Source organism: Mirounga angustirostris, unplaced genomic scaffold, assembly GCF_029215605.1.
Source record: "Mirounga angustirostris isolate CCGP_5_RB_7025 unplaced genomic scaffold, mMirAng1.0.hap1 SCAF_9, whole genome shotgun sequence".
NCBI lineage: Eukaryota > Metazoa > Chordata > Mammalia > Carnivora > Phocidae > Mirounga > Mirounga angustirostris.
The window spans coordinates 55,696,922-55,717,677 of NW_026991717.1; the positions used below are offsets into that span (position 1 = coordinate 55,696,922).

Genomic DNA, 20,756 nt, shown 5'->3' on the forward strand with positions numbered 1-20,756 from the left:
GAGAGATAGGCTGGAGGCAGGGAGACTGGTTGTAGGGACTGGGGCTCTGTGGTGATCTACTTTTCCATCTTGATGTTTGATCCAGAAGAAGACCAGGGGTTCTCCTTCAGCCTGATTAAGGATTGGTAATCTTGTAGTTCCAGCTCAAATGCCAAGTTCCTCTCAAGGACTGGTGGAAGGAAGATTTGAGTCAGAACATCTTGTAGTAAGAAACAGCGATCAAGCTTTCTCATCTAAGTGAAACTTTATTTTACCAGGTTCTAAAGTTGTTACATTTCTTGTAATGTTATTTTTTTTTTGACAGTTCTTTGACCTTTACTTTAGAATGTTATTGATACTGAACCTTTTTTCTGGTGGTGCAGATATAAATGAATGTGCACTAGATCCAGATATCTGTCCAAATGGAATTTGTGAAAATCTCCGTGGGACCTACAAATGCATATGCAATTCAGGATATGAAGTGGATTCAACTGGGAAAAACTGTGTTGGTAAGAAGTTTCACCTGTTTCCTAAGACATCTCATGCATCATGCATTCTTTCTTTGTTGCTTGGAGGAAACTGCTTTCACGTAGCCTAAAGGACTGGGCAAATGAATGGCCTTCACTTTGGGTGTCAGCATGGCACATACATGTCTTGATTAAAATTTACATACCTGAATCCTGGTAATTTATAAGTAGTCGTGTGTCATGTTCACTCCAAAAAAGAGAAGCTCCTTAGATGTATAAAATACAGATTGTGAGCCGCTCTCATGTGTCTACAAAGGCATCCCTATTTTTACCGAGAGAAGCAACTCTTCTCCCAACCATTTGTTAGGTTTAATCAAAGAAAACCCAGCTTATTTTCAGTAATAACTGTTCTCTGTTAAGTTTAGCAAACACCATATTTTTAAAAAGATTTTATTTATTTATTAGAGAGAGAGAGCTTGAGAGAGAGCAAGCACGTGTCAGGGGGTAGGAGGGCTGAGGGAGAGGGAGAAGCAGGCTCCCCGCTGATTGGGAAGCCCTAAGATCAGGACGCAGGGCTCCATCCCAGGAATCTGGGATCATGACCTGAGCCCAGATGCTTAACCAACTGAGCCACCCAGGTGCTCCAAGCAGACACCATATTTGATGCTTTAACAAACATTAATGAAAGTACCAGCCAGTAACTAAACAAAACAAAACAAAAAACAACAAAACTTTGGGAATAAAATGATCAACATAGGCACCATTATTTTTTTTTCAACTTTCTCCAGTTGCCTAGTACTTTCTGAAACGTACTGTCCATTCTGTAGTGCAGTGATACACTGACTTTTGAGAAATGAATTCTTCCTCTCTCACACCCTTAATTTTAAGGCTTCTTTTTGGGAGCATAGTTGTGATTTGATTGCACATGGTATTTTCAAACTAGATTAAACTCAAAACAAGTTCTACTATTTCATTTTTCTGTAAGAGCCTCTTCTCTTCGGCAGATGAAAATCATCATTTATCTGAACAGGCCCAGAAGGACACAAAGATGTTTTAGCTTCATCCACAAATCACCCCATTTGAAGCAAAAGGGAGAGTTTGGGAGGCAATAGGGATTCTTCCTTCAATGCATTAGTATGTACTCCAAAGTTGAACTGATTATCATCAGGTCAGAAGTATGTTCGTATTCCAGATTATGTTTAGAAATATAAAGTGAGGAATCAAAGATCCACCACAGCCATAGGATTCCAGGTGGTGGCTATTTTTTATCTTAATCATCAGTTCCTCACTTTAAGGTTCCAGATCCTTGTGACATCATCAAAGTTTAAGGATTGTAATATTGACTCTTTTGGGAAGCGTTAGCATTCCCTATATCATTTTGAGAGAATTCTCACCGTGTTGTTTCCTCATATAGTAATATAACTCTATACTTACTTTTCCATATTTTAACTACTTTATAAGTATACTGCTAATTTAAATATATTTACTACTGTGAACCTAAGCAGCTCTCTGGTGCTGAATTTGTGTATCCTTTATTTTAGGGCTACTAGATTGTCAAATAATGATCTAAACAGAATTTCACGATGTGTAAAAAACTCCTTGTGGACATAAAGCCTTTTCTGTGGGTTGTGTAATATACTTTAGCCCAACTGTATGTAACAAGCTGTTGAAGTTCCACACTTTCTGAATTACCTAAGTAACACATATCAAAACTTAGATTTTGCATCAGACAGACCTATTATTCACCTGAAAGTAAGGAGTTTTTCTGGGCTCTCTGAATCTCAAGTCTGAAATTCCTTGTGAGAATTATAAACTCTACAGATCGCTTCATACCCTGTAAACACAACTGGAGGCCATTTCAGTTATTCTAAAGAAGAAACACCCATCCTGGAACTAACACATATCCAAGATGGGCCATACTTTCTAAATATTTGTTTAGTTCCTTAAATCAGTAGGATTGGGCGCCTGGGTGGCTCAGTTGGTTAAGCGACTGCCTTCAGCTCAGGTCATGATCCTGGAGTCCCGGGATCGAGTCCTGCATGGGGCTCCCTGCTCGGCAGGGAGTCTGCTTCTCCCTCTGACCCTCTTCCCTCTCATGCTCTCTGTCTCTCATTCTGTCTCAAATAAATAAATAAAATCTTTAAAAAAAAAAATCAGTAGGATTAGTTCTTTTAATTCTGACACAACGAACAGTTATATGAAGATTAATGATTTCCAGAAAATCCAGGTGTCTTCCTGTTAAGGCAAGTGAATTGCATAGTATCTGGTGACTTTAGACTTTGTGGACACCTAGTAAAAATAATCAGATGAAGCCCTTATTTTCTTCAAGTTAGGTAAGTTAGGCAAAAACCAATGGTAGGGGAGTTGTGCCTGTTTGCTTGAGTTAATCATATCATATGACCTTAAATCTTAACCTGAAAAAACAGAGAAATTGCATGCAAGGAATGAGCTCCTCCAAAAGTTCATGTTTGTTGGTTTTCCAGATATTAATGAATGTGTATTGAACAGTCTACTATGTGACAATGGACAATGTAGAAACACTCCAGGAAGTTTTGTCTGTACCTGCCCCAAGGGATTTATCTACAAACCTGACCTAAAAACCTGTGAAGGTAAATTGTATTTTTCTTCTTATATTACGTACTTTACTGTCTTTTGGTATGCTACTGAAAAGCCATGAGAATAAGTTAGAGTCACCTCTATTTTAAACACGTATGTCATTGTAATTGAGATTCTGTGGTCCTAAATGACACTTGCATGCGCTTTGGAAGATACTGATGGTACTTAGCTACAGTTGGCATTTTATTTGCTATCACTTGAAAGATGAAGAAAATATCACATAGTTAGTAATTCGGAGATCACACTTCATGTTTGCTCCAGATTTTCTGAATAAAGAGATTCAACCATATGCCAGATTCTGTGCTAGAGGGATATCTGCTCAAGTATTAGTTTTGACATTCCATCTAGTCTAGAAAGAAATCTATCTAGGCCAGCTCTACTATCTAATAAAGAATATGTGGTAGCAATTGAGGCCAAAGTTTAAATATCCTTTCATGAGCAAGACTAGTTTTTAGCAGTAATGTGGACCTGTTTTTGTTTCAGACATTGATGAATGTGAATCAAGTCCTTGCATTAATGGAGTCTGCAAGAACAGCCCGGGCTCTTTTATTTGTGAATGTTCTTCTGAAAGTACTCTGGATCCAACAAAAACTATCTGCATAGGTATTTATCTTGCTGATCAGTACTGTATTTAATGTCCACTTTTAATGCGAAAGAGTTTATTGCAAAATAGTTTAAGTATGGATGAACAAAATTTTATTTTGTTTCAACATTATCACTTGCTTCATGTGTCATTCTTGCTGTAATTCCAATGCGCGTTTGAATTTTTTATATAGATTCTATTAAGTATCTATTAAACATCTTCTCCTACCTCCCTGCAGAAACCATCAAAGGCACTTGCTGGCAGACTGTCATTGATGGGCGGTGTGAGATCAACATCAACGGAGCCACCTTAAAGTCCCAGTGCTGTTCGTCCCTTGGTGCTGCCTGGGGGAGCCCGTGCACCCTATGCCAAGTTGGTAAGAGAGACAGGCACTGTGGCTCTGGGCCCATCCCACTGGTCACTTTGCTTAGAAAGGGGAAACCCAGTACTTCATTTATTTAGGTTCATCTAGGAATTCTAGATTTAATTCTGATGACCTTGATGAAACATATTGCTGAATAGGGAACAAAGAGGTGTCAAGGACAGTAATTTCATGTGATTTGGTGATTGGGTTATTGTTTTCTACCCTGGTGTTGCTTTCCTAGATCAGCAACTCCTGTGGGCTCCCTTGGAACCTCATGATCAGGGGTCCTGAGCTTTTTATAGGCACAGATTATCTTCCAAAAAATGGACTGATGTAAAGGAACCAGTATTCATGACTTAACTTCTAAATCTGTTGCAAACTGAGGTTTGAGAGCTTTGCTGATGATTTTGTTGATTCAATGTTTGGGTATATGAATATATAGTCTGAATGCTGCAGGGCAGGAGATCTTCAAATTCTAGACTTTATTTTCCATGTCCATGTTATAGGATTCAACCATATTATATGATTCCTGTTTTAGAGCTGATAGCAAAAGAGAGATCTAGCCAATTTCCTTCTTAGTCATCCCCTTAGCATGATCTTTAGGGGAACTTTGGGTCTTTCAGGACCTCTCAGAGGAATTGAGCTTAATTCAAGGAGACATTTTGTTCTTCTTCTTGATCTGTGCAATCGCAGAAACCTTTGTCATCTTAGACTTATTCATAGCCACAAAATCTAATTCATGTCCAGGTCCTCTTTCGTGTTTCTTATACCATGTCGTACAAAGTCTGGATATTGTTATCTCAAATTTGTTTTTTGTTTGTTTGTTCTTTTTACAGATCCCATATGTGGCAAAGGCTATTCAAGAATTAAAGGAACACAGTGTGAAGGTATTTATGTGTATTTATAAGCCATACATTTTGGTGTGCATGAAGAATGCCTGTGTGCACTTGGATTGGATAGAGTTGTCATGTAACTTCTCAGTGAGACCTATGCAGCAGAGAGGGAAATAATGAGGACTGCAGAACATAACAGATGTTAATTTCACAAGCATATATATGCTGTTGCCAGTGTTGAATCACTACGGCCACAGGGCAGGGTGATTGAAAATGGCTGACCATGGTTTCGAGCGACTGCACTTTCAAAATACTGTCAGGAAGAGGAAAATGGAAGTTTCCAATGAGGCTGTAAAATTTGCATTTTTTTCTTGGTTTGTCCTGGCTTGTGTGTGTTTGTTTGTTTGTTTCTTGGTCATGGAAGATTCAGAAGGACATACTCTATTGTCTCATTTTTGAAAGTCTACGTGGATTCTCTCCAGTTTGTTGTGATTCTTTCTCACGGAGTCCCAGATAGACGTAGGTCAGGGTGACTAACACAACCTGACATGACACAGCAGCTGAAAAATTTTAAAAACAGCAATTAGTCCCATATGTGGAATGAAATGAAGTTTTTTTTTCCCCTGCTAAAATAAAGAGGAACGCTACAACCCCCACCCAAGGTCTTGCTTTCCAAATGATGACTGAATCCTTTGGCCTTTCTCTGGTCCAGACCCACTGTTAATAACTTATCTGACCTCAGCAGCACATTTTGGTGTACAAGTGGCCAGAACAAAAAACCCAAAAAGGTAAATTTCCCCCTCCCCACTTACATCTCTCAGAAGGAAAGATTTCAAATATTTTCTTTTTCAACATCCGTGGCTTGGAAAGTTATTTTTTTCCAAATAGAGACACAGTATGCTAATACCCCCCTTTTTTTGGCATTGGCAAGTGCCTTTCTTTGAATTAACTTGATGGTGAATATTTTTCCAAATTAAGTGCAGAGAACACACTACTTTCTATTAAGCAAACTGGGAGGGACTGGTACATTTGAGAGTGAGTGGGTGAATGATGAATGAATGAACATGAGTATCTTTTGACTCTCCCTAACTCAAGCTGGGGCCACCAAGGCTTTGACAAACAGTCTGAGACTGTTGCTGAGTTAAAACTAGTTTTACACCTTCTGGGGACATTTCAGCATTTCTCAGAAGACACTCTTTTGACTGGCCCCAGATATGTCTCAGTGGGATTTTTTTCTTCAGGCTATTTATTTCTTCTTTGCTAGTTTGAAAGGTCAGGTTTCTGTTATACCCAGACATCTGATCTCATAAAGCTATGTGGCTCCTGGGAGCCTTACCTGAGATGTCCATAGTACCCAGGGCTGTCCCCAAAAACTCATACCAACTCCCGGCCTCTATAATTCAAAAATTACTCCTTAAGACCAATGGAGAAATTCACACCTTTGGGAAAAGGTGGACTCAGCATGGTTGCTATTTAGAGTTCCCAGAAATTCTACATGAACTATTTGGAAGCAAACTAGTTTTATGAACTTATTTGGTTCAAAATGGCCTTTTCTGTTGTGAGAATAATTGTGACTCCATGAATGGAATAAAGTAGAATGATGTTATACATATATTTTAACTTCCTGTTTTTTTTCTTGATAGATATAAATGAGTGTGAAGTATTCCCAGGAGTATGCAAAAATGGCTTATGCGTTAACTCTAAGGGATCATTTAAATGTCAGTGTCCCAGTGGGATGACTTTGGATGCCACAGGGAGAATCTGCCTAGGTAAATCCTGAGCTCATTACTTTTCTAATGGTCATTTCTTAAAGATTATTAAAAACTCAGTGAGTAAAATAAAGCTGAATATTTGGTTCCAAGTACAGTTATACATATCCCAAATTCAGCATTTCCATTAGGATCCGTAGTAAGTTCCTTGACAAATAGCCTTCCTTACTCAAGCTCTTCATTTATTCTTTATAAAAAGAGTAGAGAACATGTTTAGTTCTTTATTGATGTGTAACTATTCTTTAAATCATTACCATCACAGTCATTATTCCAGAACGTTCAAATCTGCCTCCACCAACTCTAGGATACAAGGTGAATGGTGGGGAGAACAATTTTGCTTGATTAGAAACTGTAGCCCATCCCTGCTAGGCATGTCTTGCCATTGGCCAGATGGACAGGTCTTTGCAAGAAACCCTAGTGGGTGTGAGTGAAGAGTGCCACATTCCTTAATAGTGAACCTAAAGGAGCCCAGGGCCACTGTCACTTCTAATCACGTTGGGATTCTCCATGCCAACTGCGAGAGCCCAAGTGGCATTGATATGGAAGAGATTGGACCCTGAGTTCTCAGAAAGCTGCCCTGTGGGCTCCTACTGGCAGCAAGTTGGAGATCCCACAGTCATGTGTGTGGCATCTGGCAGACAGATTCTGACCCTACTTCTTTGGCTTCTGCCTGCTGGGAATATGTCTCTTGGATCATTCATTTCCGAGTCTGTGGCTCTGAAAATGATGCTCGGGTACATTGTATATCTGAAACCATATTCCTCTAAAGAGCATCCTTAGTGAAGGACCACTGTAGGTGGTTAAAAGAGTAGGATGAGGTTAAGGAATTTGGATCATTTATGAATTAGAACTAACAAAACTTGAAATATAGAGCTTTATGGTTTATAATGTAAGCAATATGGAGTAGAAAAGTTGGAATCCAGAGGGGAGAGTCTTCTCATAACCATGGATGTCAGTTAATCTCATTTTGAGTCCACTTTTTTTGTTTAGGAGGAGTTGGCGTTTAATGAGAACCTTCTTCCAGGTTCTTCAGTTGAGAGATGCTTCAGTGTTTAATTTAGAAATCATGTAAAAGGTATCCATATATCTCATTAGAGGCAACCTGAATGGAAAGTTGCCCAGAAGGCTTCGGAAGCTTTCTAACATTAAAGGATGTTCAGGCACATAGGTGAATGGTTAATGACTACATTGTGAAGGAGAGAGAGGGAAGATAATGCCTTAGGTTTTAATTACACTTTACAGTTTCCAGACACAGAATCTTATCTGAGCTTCACGGTACCCCCTCAGATGGGTGCAACATCATTTTATGGATGTAGAAATTCAGGGTCAGGGTTAATAATTTGTCTAAAACAAACAACTTCTTCATTGCAGGGCAGGACTGAGTTCCAGGTCTCTTGACATCTGGCATATCACTTCTACTCTTCCTCACGATTCCACGAATTTGGGGTTGGGGTGAGATGTATCCCATGTGTACCCAGAAGAATGTACACATAAGCACATGTAGAAGTGAAAGAAATACTTGAGAAGAGGAGAAAATCGCTTTTCTTTGCTCTTTTTCCTCTTCAATCTCAAGTAGGGCATTCTTCATTTTGGAATTTAACACTGCACCTCTCCAAAAATGAAGGTGTGAGGAAAAAGTGCTGGAACTAGCTTCGATGTTCTCCAGTGAGAAAGAGTGCAGTTTCCTTTTAGCTAGAGAGGAGGTCAAGGCATGATGGAGTGCATGTATTGGTAGGAAGCATGCCTGTACAGGGAGAAAACATCTCCCCAAAGAGCACTGTGGGATTTCTCCGAATACCGTTCTTTATGTAGAATTATCAGAAAATGCCTAAAATCGAAAGGAAAGTTTCCAGAAACAGGAGGTGCAAATAAACAGGAGCTGCCAAAGAAAAGAAAGCCTTTTATCAGGTGGGAGTACTCCTCAGAAAGCCTGGACTCCTTTTGAGGAAAATAATGAATTCCAGCCAATAAATACATAGCAAATTATTATGTACATTGTACCTTGCCTAACCCAACTGGCCAGCAGTTTGGGGCAGTGGAAATAGGGTAACTCTCTCAGCCTCCCTGTGTTCCATCTGGCAGATATCCGCGTGGAAACCTGCTTCCTGAGGTACGAGGACGAGGAATGCACTCTGCCTGTTGCCGGCCGCCACCGCATGGACGTTTGTTGCTGCTCCGTTGGGGCGGCCTGGGGGACTGAGGAATGCGAGGAGTGTCCTGTGAGAAACACGCCGGAGTATGATGAGCTCTGTCCCAGAGGGCCCGGATTCGCCACCAAAGAAATTACAAATGGCAAACCTTTCTTCAAAGGTACCACGGGTTTCAGTGGGCTGATTGCTCTTCTTTGTAGACCAAGAAGAGGTTCTGTTAAGAGCAGAGTCACAGTGACTACGAGCAGCGTGGCCATCCCTCGGTTGTCGCGCGCGCGCACACACACACACACACACACACACACACACTTTCCTCACTTTCTGAGTTATAGCAGACAGATGTTCACTCTGGAACGGGTTCTCTTTTCCCACCTTCCAGGACTTCCTGAGGCCAGTTGCCCCTCCCATTAGCCACTTGTTAAGTGTTAAAGTAGATTTTAAAACTACCCTCAGCCAAATATCAACAAGGAGGATATCTTCTTGGGGAATTTTTAGTCTGTCAGACACCTCTTCTCTGCTGCTTTAATCCAGGTCACGGCAGCTCACCTGAGTGTACCGTGGGGGAGGTGAATGGCGTGACAAACCCAGCGGCAGATCCTCTTTGTCCAAAAACAGTGAAAGTCATTCTGATGGCAAGCACATTCCAGTGACTTCTGATATTTCAAACCTTACTAAAGTTTATTATGCTATCATCTAAAATTCATGTGAAAAAATGAGAAGTTCCAGATTTAATCTAATTCCAAAATTGATTTAACTTTTTATGCACAAGGATACAGAACTTGTTTACTTGAGCATATGGAAAAATCATGACTGGTTTCTGAGAATTCCAATTTTTCGGAGAGGCCCAGCTTATATTCCTGGTGTAGATTTTTGTCTTGGTTGCCCATTGTGTCTGGGCCTGGTTATTATACTTCACAACCAAATCAACTTATAAAAATGGGAAGTGAGTATATAAATATTGTTTAATTATCCTTACATAAAAGTGTATTTTTTTTTTTTTTTTTTTTGTATTGAGTGTTTGATCCAAGACGCCCTGGGGATTAAAATTCTGTCTAGAGAGACAGTTTCTAGATGACCCTCTTAAAGGTCTCTTAAGTAAATTCAAAGGAATTTGAATAATTTTTTTCCAAAGGCTGTGGCGATCCATTGCCACAGAAGAACTTGTTCTTGAGATTTAATCTGCTAGTTCTGTCTTTCGTGACATTTTGTGGAAATGAACTTGCATTTCTTGAGCTTGAGGTCTTGCTTTAGAAAGGCCCCTGAAAGGAGATCACCCATTACATTATGCAGTCTCCTAGTGTATAAGAAACTCTTTTAATTATATTAATGAAACCTTAATGTTGAGAAAATATTTTCAAATTGTATACATGTTTGAGAAAATATTTTAAATAGTATACATTTATTTACAAATCATTTCAATTTTAAATGACATCTTTTTTGAAGTTCTTATATTTTAGGTGTATCCAAGAAAGCATCAGAAACACAGATGAATATCTCAATCCACTATACTCTAAATTGGTTGCTGTGGGGCAGTCTATTCCAATCATCTTCTGTGTGCTTTAAGTAGAGATGCTAGTGGTTTAGAATATTTATTCATTCATTCAGCGAATACTGAAGTGTTTGGTATGTATCAGGCAGTGTGCTGGGCTCTAGAAGTCCAAATAAACGCACTCTTTACTTCCCTAATAATGCTTTCTAAAATGTAGACTAGAAATGTTTACAAAGTCATAGTTCTCATGGATCATTACACATTCTTTAAAGTGCATATTGCCAAGACCTTAAATCAAGACCCTCCAGCCTCCTGGGTTTAAAATAGAGGCATTGAGAACTCCTTACAGGATGCTCAGGAACTTTCTGCACATTTTCTTTTTCTTGAAGATATCAATGAGTGCAAGATGATCCCCAGCCTCTGCACCCACGGCAAGTGCAGAAACACCATTGGCAGCTTTAAGTGCAGGTGTGACAGTGGCTTTGCTCTTGACTCTGAAGAAAGGAACTGCACAGGTCAGTGAAGGGCTCCCCTTCGAGGGACACCCGGTAGAACTCTTCCCCTTTCCCACATTGCCACAAGAATGAGAGCTGTCCTGGGACTCACGCGCTGCTGCTTGCTGCTTGCATTCAGACATCGACGAATGCCGAATCTCTCCTGACCTCTGTGGCCGTGGCCAGTGTGTGAACACCCCGGGGGACTTCGAATGCAGGTGTGATGAAGGCTACGAGAGCGGATTCATGATGATGAAGAACTGCATGGGTAAGCATGTGACCAGCTGATCCGCACAGGTGAAAAGGGATTCCCCGAGGCTTTGATGACTCAGAGCCTCCCTCCCAGGCTCCTTCTGTTCCCCCAGTGGGTGGGTCTCCTGACCAGTGTGTCTGGAATCAGTCTGTGGCAGAGGGAGGCTGACATGCAGAAAGCATGAGGGCATTCTTGCTGTGGATTGGTGGTGGCCTAGGACACCAGTTATGGGTCCCAGAGAAGTGAGTTTAACATCTGAAAGAGATGCCCCAGGGAAGAGAAACAGTTCAAACATTAGTTGTATTAGAGGTCACATTATTATAGGGTTACTGTCCAACATTTCTAGAAAAAGAGATTGATTAAGCTGGCTGCATTAAATCAGGTTCCCTAGAAAGAAGCCTGAGATCGGGATTTTTTTTTTTTTTTTTTTTTTAAGGAAGAAGCTGTAAAGAAGCGAGGGAAGTAATTTAGGGCAGGGCAAGAGGCCTCTTAGCTTTAACCTGATCCCACAGGGGATTCTGGAATGTGCATGGTATCAAAGAGCTATCCCGCCTTTTGGCCAGGCCAGATTGTATGCTCCCTTGTCAGCCACAGGCAGCCCCCAACATTTGAGGGCATTTCTGAGTGAGGTGGACAGCCGTCCTCCAAGAAGGGAGCCTGTGAGCCCTGAGCAGCTAGGAATCCCAGCAGCGGGGGGCACTGAGGAGCGCACTGGTCTGGGGCCCAGGGCAGGACACCACCACTATCTTCCACATGAGTCGTCGTCATTTTGCAGATATCGACGAGTGTCAGAGAGATCCTCTCCTATGCCGGGGAGGCGTTTGCCTAAACACCGAGGGAAGTTACCGCTGCGAATGTCCTCCTGGTCATCAGCTGTCCCCCAACATCTCAGCATGTATAGGTAAGGAAGAAGATTTTCAGACCACTTATTGGTCAGTTGTTCAACCCACATCTCTGCCACAGTCAGAAGCTTCTGGCTGGATGTTTGTTATTTTTATTTTCTAAACAGACATCAACGAGTGTGAACTGAGTGCGAACCTCTGCCCCAATGGCCGTTGCGTGAACCTCATAGGGAAGTATCAGTGTGCCTGCAACCCCGGCTATCATTCGACCCCCGACAGGCTGTTCTGTGTGGGTAAGTGCTCTCTTCTCTTTTGTATTTTCTTTCACTTAGTCTCTTTCTTTCTTTTTTTTTTTTTTTTTTAAGATTTTTTATTTATTTGCGAGAGAGAGAATGAGAGAGAGCGAGTACATGAGAGGGGGGAGGGTCAGAGGGAGAAGCAGACCCCCTGCCGAGCAGGGAGCCCGATGCGGGACTCGATCCCGGGACTCCAGGATCATGACCTGAGCCGAAGGCAGTCGCTTAACCAACTGAGCCACCCAGGCGCCCACTTAGTCTCTTTCTAAAAACACTCCAACAATGTTCTCTGAGTTCTGTTTTCATCACTAGTTACTTTTACTTCATCTTCCTTGTTTTCCTGTAAGTAAAATTCTTTTCATAGTGGCTCATGATCTTTGGATCTCACCTCCCTTGTCTGTTTAAAGAACCGTTTAAATGAAGGATCTGAAATGTTTTAGCTCTAACAAGCCTGATTTGAGCCTGGCTGCTTGGAAGAAGGAACGGTAGCGCAGGCTTTGTTTATGCACGTGCATAACCCAGGCAAATCAGCAAGTGAGTGCTAAACACCTGCAATTAACGAAGCTTGGGTTTGGTGAGAAAGACAGAAAACAGAGGGTATGGCGTCTGCCCTTAGGTGGCTTAGATCAGCTTAGGAGATTTCAAAGAATAATTATTGGCAAGAAGACCATGTTCTGTTCATACCTTGCATTGAAATGGAGGCCAGGTCTGGCACTCCTTAAAGATGGGGTTCTGTGGGACAAGCATTTTGCTTTGTGGCTGGCCCTCTGTAGGAGTAGTTGTGCTGGGAAGAGTGGCAGAGAAAGCCCTCTGGGTTTATTGTGCCCAAAGTCAAAGTGAAACTCTGTAAAAACTGCCAGTTTTTGCCTGGTTTGGGGTGTACATCATGTGGAACTGCCAAGTCTTACATGGTTTCCACCCAAAGCCATAAATTAGCCCAAATTTTTCTGAAACATGGCCCAGGACAACTCAGAATTCCAACTCAGGTTCTTGAAAAGGATTGGAACCTCAGCCAATTAAATTGAATGTCAAGTTTATAACTGAATATGTGACCCAGAGAATTTCATCCACGTGCCCATTATCATAACTGGGATTGTTCCTTTAGCCCTAGCATTGATCCTACCTGGCATGTGGCACCCCAGGTATCGTGTAACTGATTGTTCGTCTAACTCCCAGGCTGCAACATAAGCAGTATGAAGGTAGGGATAGGGTCTATTTCATTCACGATTAGATTCTTCTCTCTAGCACATAGTAGGTTTGTACTTTATATTTGTTGAAGGAATGGAACGATGCAATGACTTCCATTTGCCCTAGGATGTTTTTGTTTTGTTTTGTTTTACATTGGAAACTTTAAACCCGTGCCATGATCATAGACACAAAGAAAGGTGATTTTCTTTTTCTTTTTCTTAGACATCGATGAATGCAGCATAATGAACGGTGGTTGTGAGACCTTCTGTACAAACTCTGAAGGCAGCTATGAGTGCAGCTGTCAGCCGGGATTTGCACTAATGCCCGACCAGAGGTCATGCACTGGTGAGTAGGTTTTAGCCTCCTGTGAAATTCTCAGTAACAGGTCCACACTTACAGCGGTTCAGGGCCCAGACTTTGTAGTCAGACAGTCCTGAGTTCAAAATTTTGTTTTGTCACACATTTTAGCTATGCGTCCTTCATAAAGATCCTGAGCATCAGATTCCTCATCTGTAAGATGGGGTTCAGATTGCCTGTGTGGGAGAATGCATACAGCACTTTGCACAGTTCCTGGCACATGGAGTATAAGATACAGTTTTGAAGAATCTGATCTTTTCACTCACTTCAGGGCTACTCGGGGTGTGTTCCCCCGACCAGAAGCATCAGCATCACCCAAGAATGTGTTAGAAATGCAAAATCTTGGGCCCCACCCAGACCTACTGAATCAGAAACTTCTGGGGATAGATCCCAATAATCTATTTTCACAAGTTCTCCAAGTGATTCAGATACGTGCTAAAACTTGAGAACCACTGCTCAAATTCACACTTCCTATTGTATCATCCTGGGCTGGAAGAGCCATGTCTCCAGCTAGAGCTGAGAAAGGAGGTTGGTGAGACTGGTTTTCATTTTGGTTTCGGTTAAGAAGAGAACTTGGGTTTAGGGATCAAAATTACTTTATCATATCTAGAAAAATCTCCCCAGAAAACCTTAGAAATTTGACTATAAAAGTTAAATGTTGAAAATGATACAAATATATTTTTACTGAAAGTGCATTTAAGTAGATATGCTTATTTTAAGCAAGCTTCCCCTGTACAGTATCAGTAAACCAGAAGATGATCGACCTTAGGCATTTAAATTTGACAATGAGGAAAATAAAATAAAATTCACAATTACTGTTAAATGATCAAATGATGTCGGGGATAAGATTGCTAATTAAATAATGGATTTCTAAGAAGGTGCGGAGCTTGACGCTAAACAGCATGTTGTAAATCTTGAAAATGGTTCTCTGCTTTTTTACCTGGGATAAATTGATGGGATAATTTAAAGCTTCGTTTGGATTTGAGAGCTAATTCTCTTATGCAAATAGGCTGAGTTTATTGGACTTGATTCAGTTAACTTTTTCACCACTTAATAATAGAACTAGTATTAACAGCATGCTATCGTTGGTTTTCTTCTCTACAGACATTGATGAGTGTGAAGATAACCCCAATATCTGTGATGGTGGTCAGTGTACAAACATACCCGGGGAGTACAGGTGCTTGTGTTATGATGGATTCATGGCATCTGAAGACATGAAGACTTGTGTAGGTGAGCAAAGAACACAGAATTTCCCATTTTGTCTGGTTATTCACAAGCACTGTTAAATTACATAAGATTAGTTTGGGAAGTTGATAAATGGATCCTATGGGAAAAGTAAGGATATTTAGGGCCATATTATTAATATTTCAAAGCCAGCATTCCAAAGAGCAACTTTCTTGTGACTGTGATCTGATGTTCTTGTCAGATATGTTATTTGGACTGAGCTAACCATTGGTCAACCCCACACAGACATTTGTTTTAAGTCTGGGCATTATTTCTGTCCACTTATCCCTTCTTATGCTGTGACTGGAATTTAGGCCTTTTAAATATTTTACTAAAGGCAAGCAAAATTTATTTCTGACAATAATATAGTAGACTCTAGACCTGATTGTATTCTATTGCTGTGTCTTCAAATTTGTTGTACTTTTCTTCCACAATATCTAATCCCATTCAGTATCTTTGTAATCTTAGACATTGTAGTTTCATCTCTAAAAATTTGATTTGGGTCATTTTTCACATCTTCCCTTCTCTACTTGATAGGTCCAATCATTCCCCTAGCTTTTTGAGCCTATTAAATAGAGTTATAATAACTGCTTTAATGTCCTTGTCTACTAATTCCATCATCTGTGTCAGTTCTGGGTCATTTGAGTAAATTGACTTTCTTTCTCATTATGGGTCATATTTTCCTGCCTCATTGAATGCCTGGTAATTTTTGACTGGATGCCAGACATGATAAATTTTGACTTACTAGTTGCTAGATATTTTTGTAGCCCTAGAAATATTCTTGGGCTTTATTCTGGAACCCAGATAAGTTATTTGGAAACAGATGGGCCCTTTCAAAGTCTTGCTTTTATGCTTTTAAGCAGCAGTTACTCTGAGGCTTATTTTGCCCCATGACTGAGGCAAGACCCTTCTGAATTATGAGATTTTCCAGTCTGACCAGTAGGAACAGGCACAATTCTGGGCCTTCTGTGAGCTCTGATGATTGTTCCCTCTAATTCTTTTGCGTGGTATTTCCCCTAGCTTTGAGTAGTTTCCTTACATGAATGCATTGATCACCACTCATCTGAATATGTGACAGGGACCCTTTGCAGGTCCCCAGAGCTCTCTCTCTCTCTGCAGCTTTCTTCTGTCCTTTACTCTGCCCTGTAAACTCTGGCTACCTTGGCCTTCCAGGACTTCCAGTGTTATCCCCTCAACTCTGGGACACTATCCAGCTCCATCTGTCATCCCCTTCCCTATGTCATGGCCTTAAAACTGTCCCTACACCGTAATCTGGGACATTCATAGAACTCACCTAGCTTGTTTTCTTTCTGTCAGGCAACACCATCTTCTGTTGCCTCTGAGGTCCTTTTGCTGGTGTTTCATACGGGAAAATAAATTCCATCTCTATTACTCCATCTTGGCCAGAAATAAGAGTCTAGAATTGAAAATATTTAAATTCTGTCACATTTATATCTTCAGAAAACCTTTACCGAATATTTATGAAGTGAATGTCATAAAAAGTAGATAATTTTAAATTTGGGAAAGAAGTGAAGTTTGTAACTATCTGCACTAAGACTATTAGTTCATCTATCCTTTCTTTTAAATATTGGAAACTAAAATGTTGGCAGTTGCAGACTGAATTAAAATTTTTATCTTGCAACAGAATATGCTGCTTTCAAAAGTTTTCTAGACTGTCACATCAGTAAGCTCTAAGTGCAGCCTAGAGTCAGTCAGTTTATTTGCTTACTTGACCTCCTGCTCATGGCCCAGATAAAGAGCCGGTCGACCTGGTTAGCCTGCAGGATAGAAGGCAAGTATGAATTGAGCTCTGTAAATATGACACTTTTTTTTTTTTTTTGAGTAAAAAATTTTCTAATTTATTTTCTAATTTCCAATTTATTTGTCATAGTTGTTTTATCTCAGGAAAAAAGTTTTCAATGGTATCAAATAGTTTTATGTATTAATAATATTTATATTTTGCAGATGTCAATGAATGTGACCTGAATCCAAATATCTGCCTAAGTGGAACCTGTGAAAACACTAAAGGCTCATTTATCTGCCACTGTGATATGGGATATTCAGGCAAAAAAGGAAAAACTGGCTGTACAGGTATGTTTTTTCAATTTGAACAAAAAATGCTTGATGGTTAAGAGACTACTACTAGAGTAATACAAGTTTTAAAACTACTAACATTTTAATTGCTTTATAAAGCATTTTGTATACCGTTTTTCATTAACTTAGCCTGCCCTTCTTTGAAACTTGTCATACTTTAGATCTACACTGAAGCTTTTTTCTTTACCTGTGAAAAAAGGCATGTTGAGCGAATTACCACTGTAACTAACACCATAAATATCATATTTTTATGAGGTTAAAAAATCACATTTTTATAACAAAGTAGTTAACATGCTAATTACCAAACATTCCTATCCCTTTATTAAAGCAAGCCTCTCTCGTCAACATTTCATTTAAGGTTTTATAACTAAGGTTTTAAAGAAACATCCTGTAATTCGTATTTTTCATCAATTCCCATCAGTCTTCCAGTTCCTTAAATTAGTGTGCTTTTGATGTATTAAGTTGCTTTAGCCCAAATAATTCCTGGGGATTAGCAAATCTTATGAGGTGATAATTAAACCATTTGTAATTTTGTTTGCTTAATACCAACAGTCCATAAGAAAATCTTTTCACAATATTTGTAGAAGTTTATTTTATTAAACATCAAATATAAGAAGTCACTCTATGTGGATGATATTGTTATTAAGCGTTTAGTTGGTGTTTTCAAGTTTGAGGCCATGATGGTAAGTATGTGGAATAATATAATAAAGTTTTACTAGAGTTACTTATAGTAATATAACAGATTATGGGATATAACATAATTTAAAACATAATGGAGATCATGGTGAGCTTGAATTAGGTAATGGCATTATTTCTTTACAAATAACAGACTTCAATTCCAAAAGCCAGTTTGGCAAGCCCTTGTGACTTGAAACGAACATTAAAATATTTGCAGATTGGCCTTGTAGTAAATGTCCTTTTCTTAATTATATCAACATTTTTTCAATAAAGTTTGCAAGGATATTTATTATCATTCCAAACTGTCCAATAATGCTAAGTTTCAAATTTATAGATATACAAGATAATGCCAATAGTATTACTATTGGTTCAAAAATGACAAATTCTAGCCAAATTATAAAAAGAAGCGTGAAGCTAGAATGCCCTCATGCTCACTATATTACTCTTCATATGAAGCATGGCTAGGGGTCCATTCTAATAAGTGGAACAGTGTTTAAAATCTCAACTACTGGTCTCTGGGATACAAATGTTGCTTAGCTCAGTATGTCTATGGTTCATGCTTTATTGTAAGCTTTCCAGATAAATATAGGACTTGAGGTAAGGGGTGGTGGTCTGGCACTAATGTAGGGAAAGGTAAGATAGTTCCATATTGCATTTTACCTAGTAGAGGCTAATACCATTGTCTGGTTCAGTTGAACTCACTGAAATTCAGCCGAGAGAACCAAGAGGCTTACAGAGGGAGAAGTTAATCTAATGGGACAGTCTTCATTCCCTATAAGAAAAGGATCTTTAGAATTTCATGCTCCAAATTCCAGCTAACAGAGGCATGTGCAGAGGCCGATTATTTTAGGCTTTTCACCATGAAGAGAGGTTAAGTTTTCATACAATAGTAATATCATTGTAGGTAAATGAGATATATATAATGCCCTTGGCACAGTGCTTGGTATACAGTGGCTGGTCAATAAATAGTAGCTATTGTTGTCACTATAAAATGAGACCTGCAGACACAGTGTCTAGAAGCCATTTTGATTAAAGTTCAGCAAAATTCTATACTACTAGTTACTGACACATGCTTGAAATCGGTTTAAACTCTGTTTATGCAAAGGCTTGTTTTTCATAATTGAGTTTGCACTGTGGTGATGAGAGCCGTGTACTCCATATTAGATGAGATGACACCAGTTTTACACTAAGAACAGCAGTCTTTTGGTAAATTGCATGAACAGAAACTTAGATTTGAGGTCCAAAAAATACTCTATTCTTTCCTACGGGCCAACATCCCCCTACTTTTAAATTGTAGCTTAAAATGACTTTTCAGTTTCATCGAACCCAGCCAGCACTGTCGGGAGAAGACTGGAGTTTCATAGCCCTTTTGATATCATAGCAGCGGGGCATGTGATATTCTCATGTGAAGTCTTAGAGCTCTGGATTTTATTGCTAGTTCTTCCACTGGTTCATGAGCTTGAACATCTCACCAGGGCGCCTTATAGTTATGCAAGTGTTCCTCTTGGGTAAGCACCCCTGCAGTGAGGTATGGAAAGGGGGTGCATCAGGGAGGGAAGAAAAAGAGGTCCTCTGTAAATACTGTTATTCAACCAAAGGTATCATGTTTGATTGGAAATGACTTACACAAACAGAAATTGGCAGCGAGTTTGATATACTTAAAAACGAGTTTTAAAAAATCTAAGCCAAATGTATTTTTAATCCCATGTAACTAGGGCTCTTTTAGCCTGCTTTTAGTTTAAAATTAGTGTCTCTCCCAACTTAGAATACCATCAGGTTACCCTGGTGATAGTCATGTTAAAGACAAGTGTTTATAATGTCCCAGGCAACTAATGTACATAGAGATATGTATCTTGCCTAATGGGATAAGCAAGCCACACCACAAATAACAGTGAAGAACAAACCTGGAACAATGTTTTTGATGATATATGTAAATATATTTTTGTACATATATAATATATATACAGACATACAATGTGTATACTTATAATATATATAATATGTGTGTGTGTATATATATGTATGTATATCTATTTGAGTACCCTGTAAAGGAATTATAAAAATATGTATGCTATTTCATAGGGAAGAACGTTGTTTCATGAGAACTCAAAAAATGTCCTCTGCGTTCCATTACAGCTTTGTCTAAATATTTCAGCTCCCTTGTCATTACTGATTGTTTCCATTTTAACAAATAAACATGTTTTTTTTCCTCACAATCACTTTAGCAGTGCTCAGAATCCACCCACTGACTTACATTCCTAGCCCACACAGATGTTAAGGTTTTCTTTTTTCTCCTTAAGCTTTGTTCAAATCATGGGTATTGCTGAGGAGAACGTTCGATTTAATGGAGGGAGAATGTCCATTTGCTTAAAATCTAGAACACAGCTCTTCTGTCCTTAGCGTAAGGGGGCTGGATTACAGGTGTTCTGTGGCCCACACGCAAGGCTTCTGCTGCTCATTCTACATCTTTGTAATTAGAAAACAAATTGGAAGAAGGAGAAGCAGGTTGCTGCTAGGTGCCATCCTTGGTGGGTCCTGGCTTTCACAAACTAATTTGTAAGAACCTGCCTCCCATCACGTGCTCACTCAGTCATTTAGTGAGCAAGCATGCCATTAAAATCAGAATTGTTTTCAGTTAAAATAGCAGCATATCTGGGTAATTCCATTTCTCAAACTCTCTGCTTCTTTTCACATGAGAAATGTTACTCATAGGTCTTAGTCCATGACAGAGAATCATATACTTCAAAACCATCAGGACTCAGGGAGAATTTGTGCCCATTTCCTTCCAGCTTCTTATCATTGCTAATTGTCCTCTACTGGCTGTAAGCCTGTGAAAACTCCGTGGGTGTTCAGTTAAATTGTCTTGGCTCGAATTTGGATCCAAATTGAGAAACCCAAGCCTTCACGTTTGGCCTCTCCGTTTACTCTAATGTCCTCTTCCCCAAGGCCCAATCAAGGAGATCTGACAGTGTACCAGCCCTGCTGCGACCGATGCCCAGATGGCAGGAGGGCAGGTGTGTGGGGGTGAATCGGCCTCCCCACCAAGGCCAGCGCAGCTCAGAGCACAATCCCAGAACCTG

General features: G+C 39.8%; 1 protein-coding gene across 1 annotated transcript in view; it reads left to right on the forward strand.

The window, feature by feature from the left end:
* The window catches only part of FBN1 (fibrillin 1), a 229,046-nt gene that overhangs the window by 141,984 nt on the left and 66,306 nt on the right, over nt 1-20,756 (forward strand). The window contains exons 18-31 of the mRNA XM_045900130.2: nt 363-488; nt 2,930-3,055; nt 3,546-3,665; nt 3,884-4,021; nt 4,846-4,896; nt 6,486-6,611; nt 8,694-8,921; nt 10,640-10,765; nt 10,884-11,012; nt 11,773-11,898; nt 12,007-12,132; nt 13,546-13,668; nt 14,785-14,910; nt 16,870-16,995. Coding sequence (XP_045756086.1) covers nt 363-488; nt 2,930-3,055; nt 3,546-3,665; nt 3,884-4,021; nt 4,846-4,896; nt 6,486-6,611; nt 8,694-8,921; nt 10,640-10,765; nt 10,884-11,012; nt 11,773-11,898; nt 12,007-12,132; nt 13,546-13,668; nt 14,785-14,910; nt 16,870-16,995 — 1,797 coding nt within the window. The remainder of the gene's footprint in view (nt 1-362; nt 489-2,929; nt 3,056-3,545; nt 3,666-3,883; nt 4,022-4,845; nt 4,897-6,485; nt 6,612-8,693; nt 8,922-10,639; nt 10,766-10,883; nt 11,013-11,772; nt 11,899-12,006; nt 12,133-13,545; nt 13,669-14,784; nt 14,911-16,869; nt 16,996-20,756) is intronic.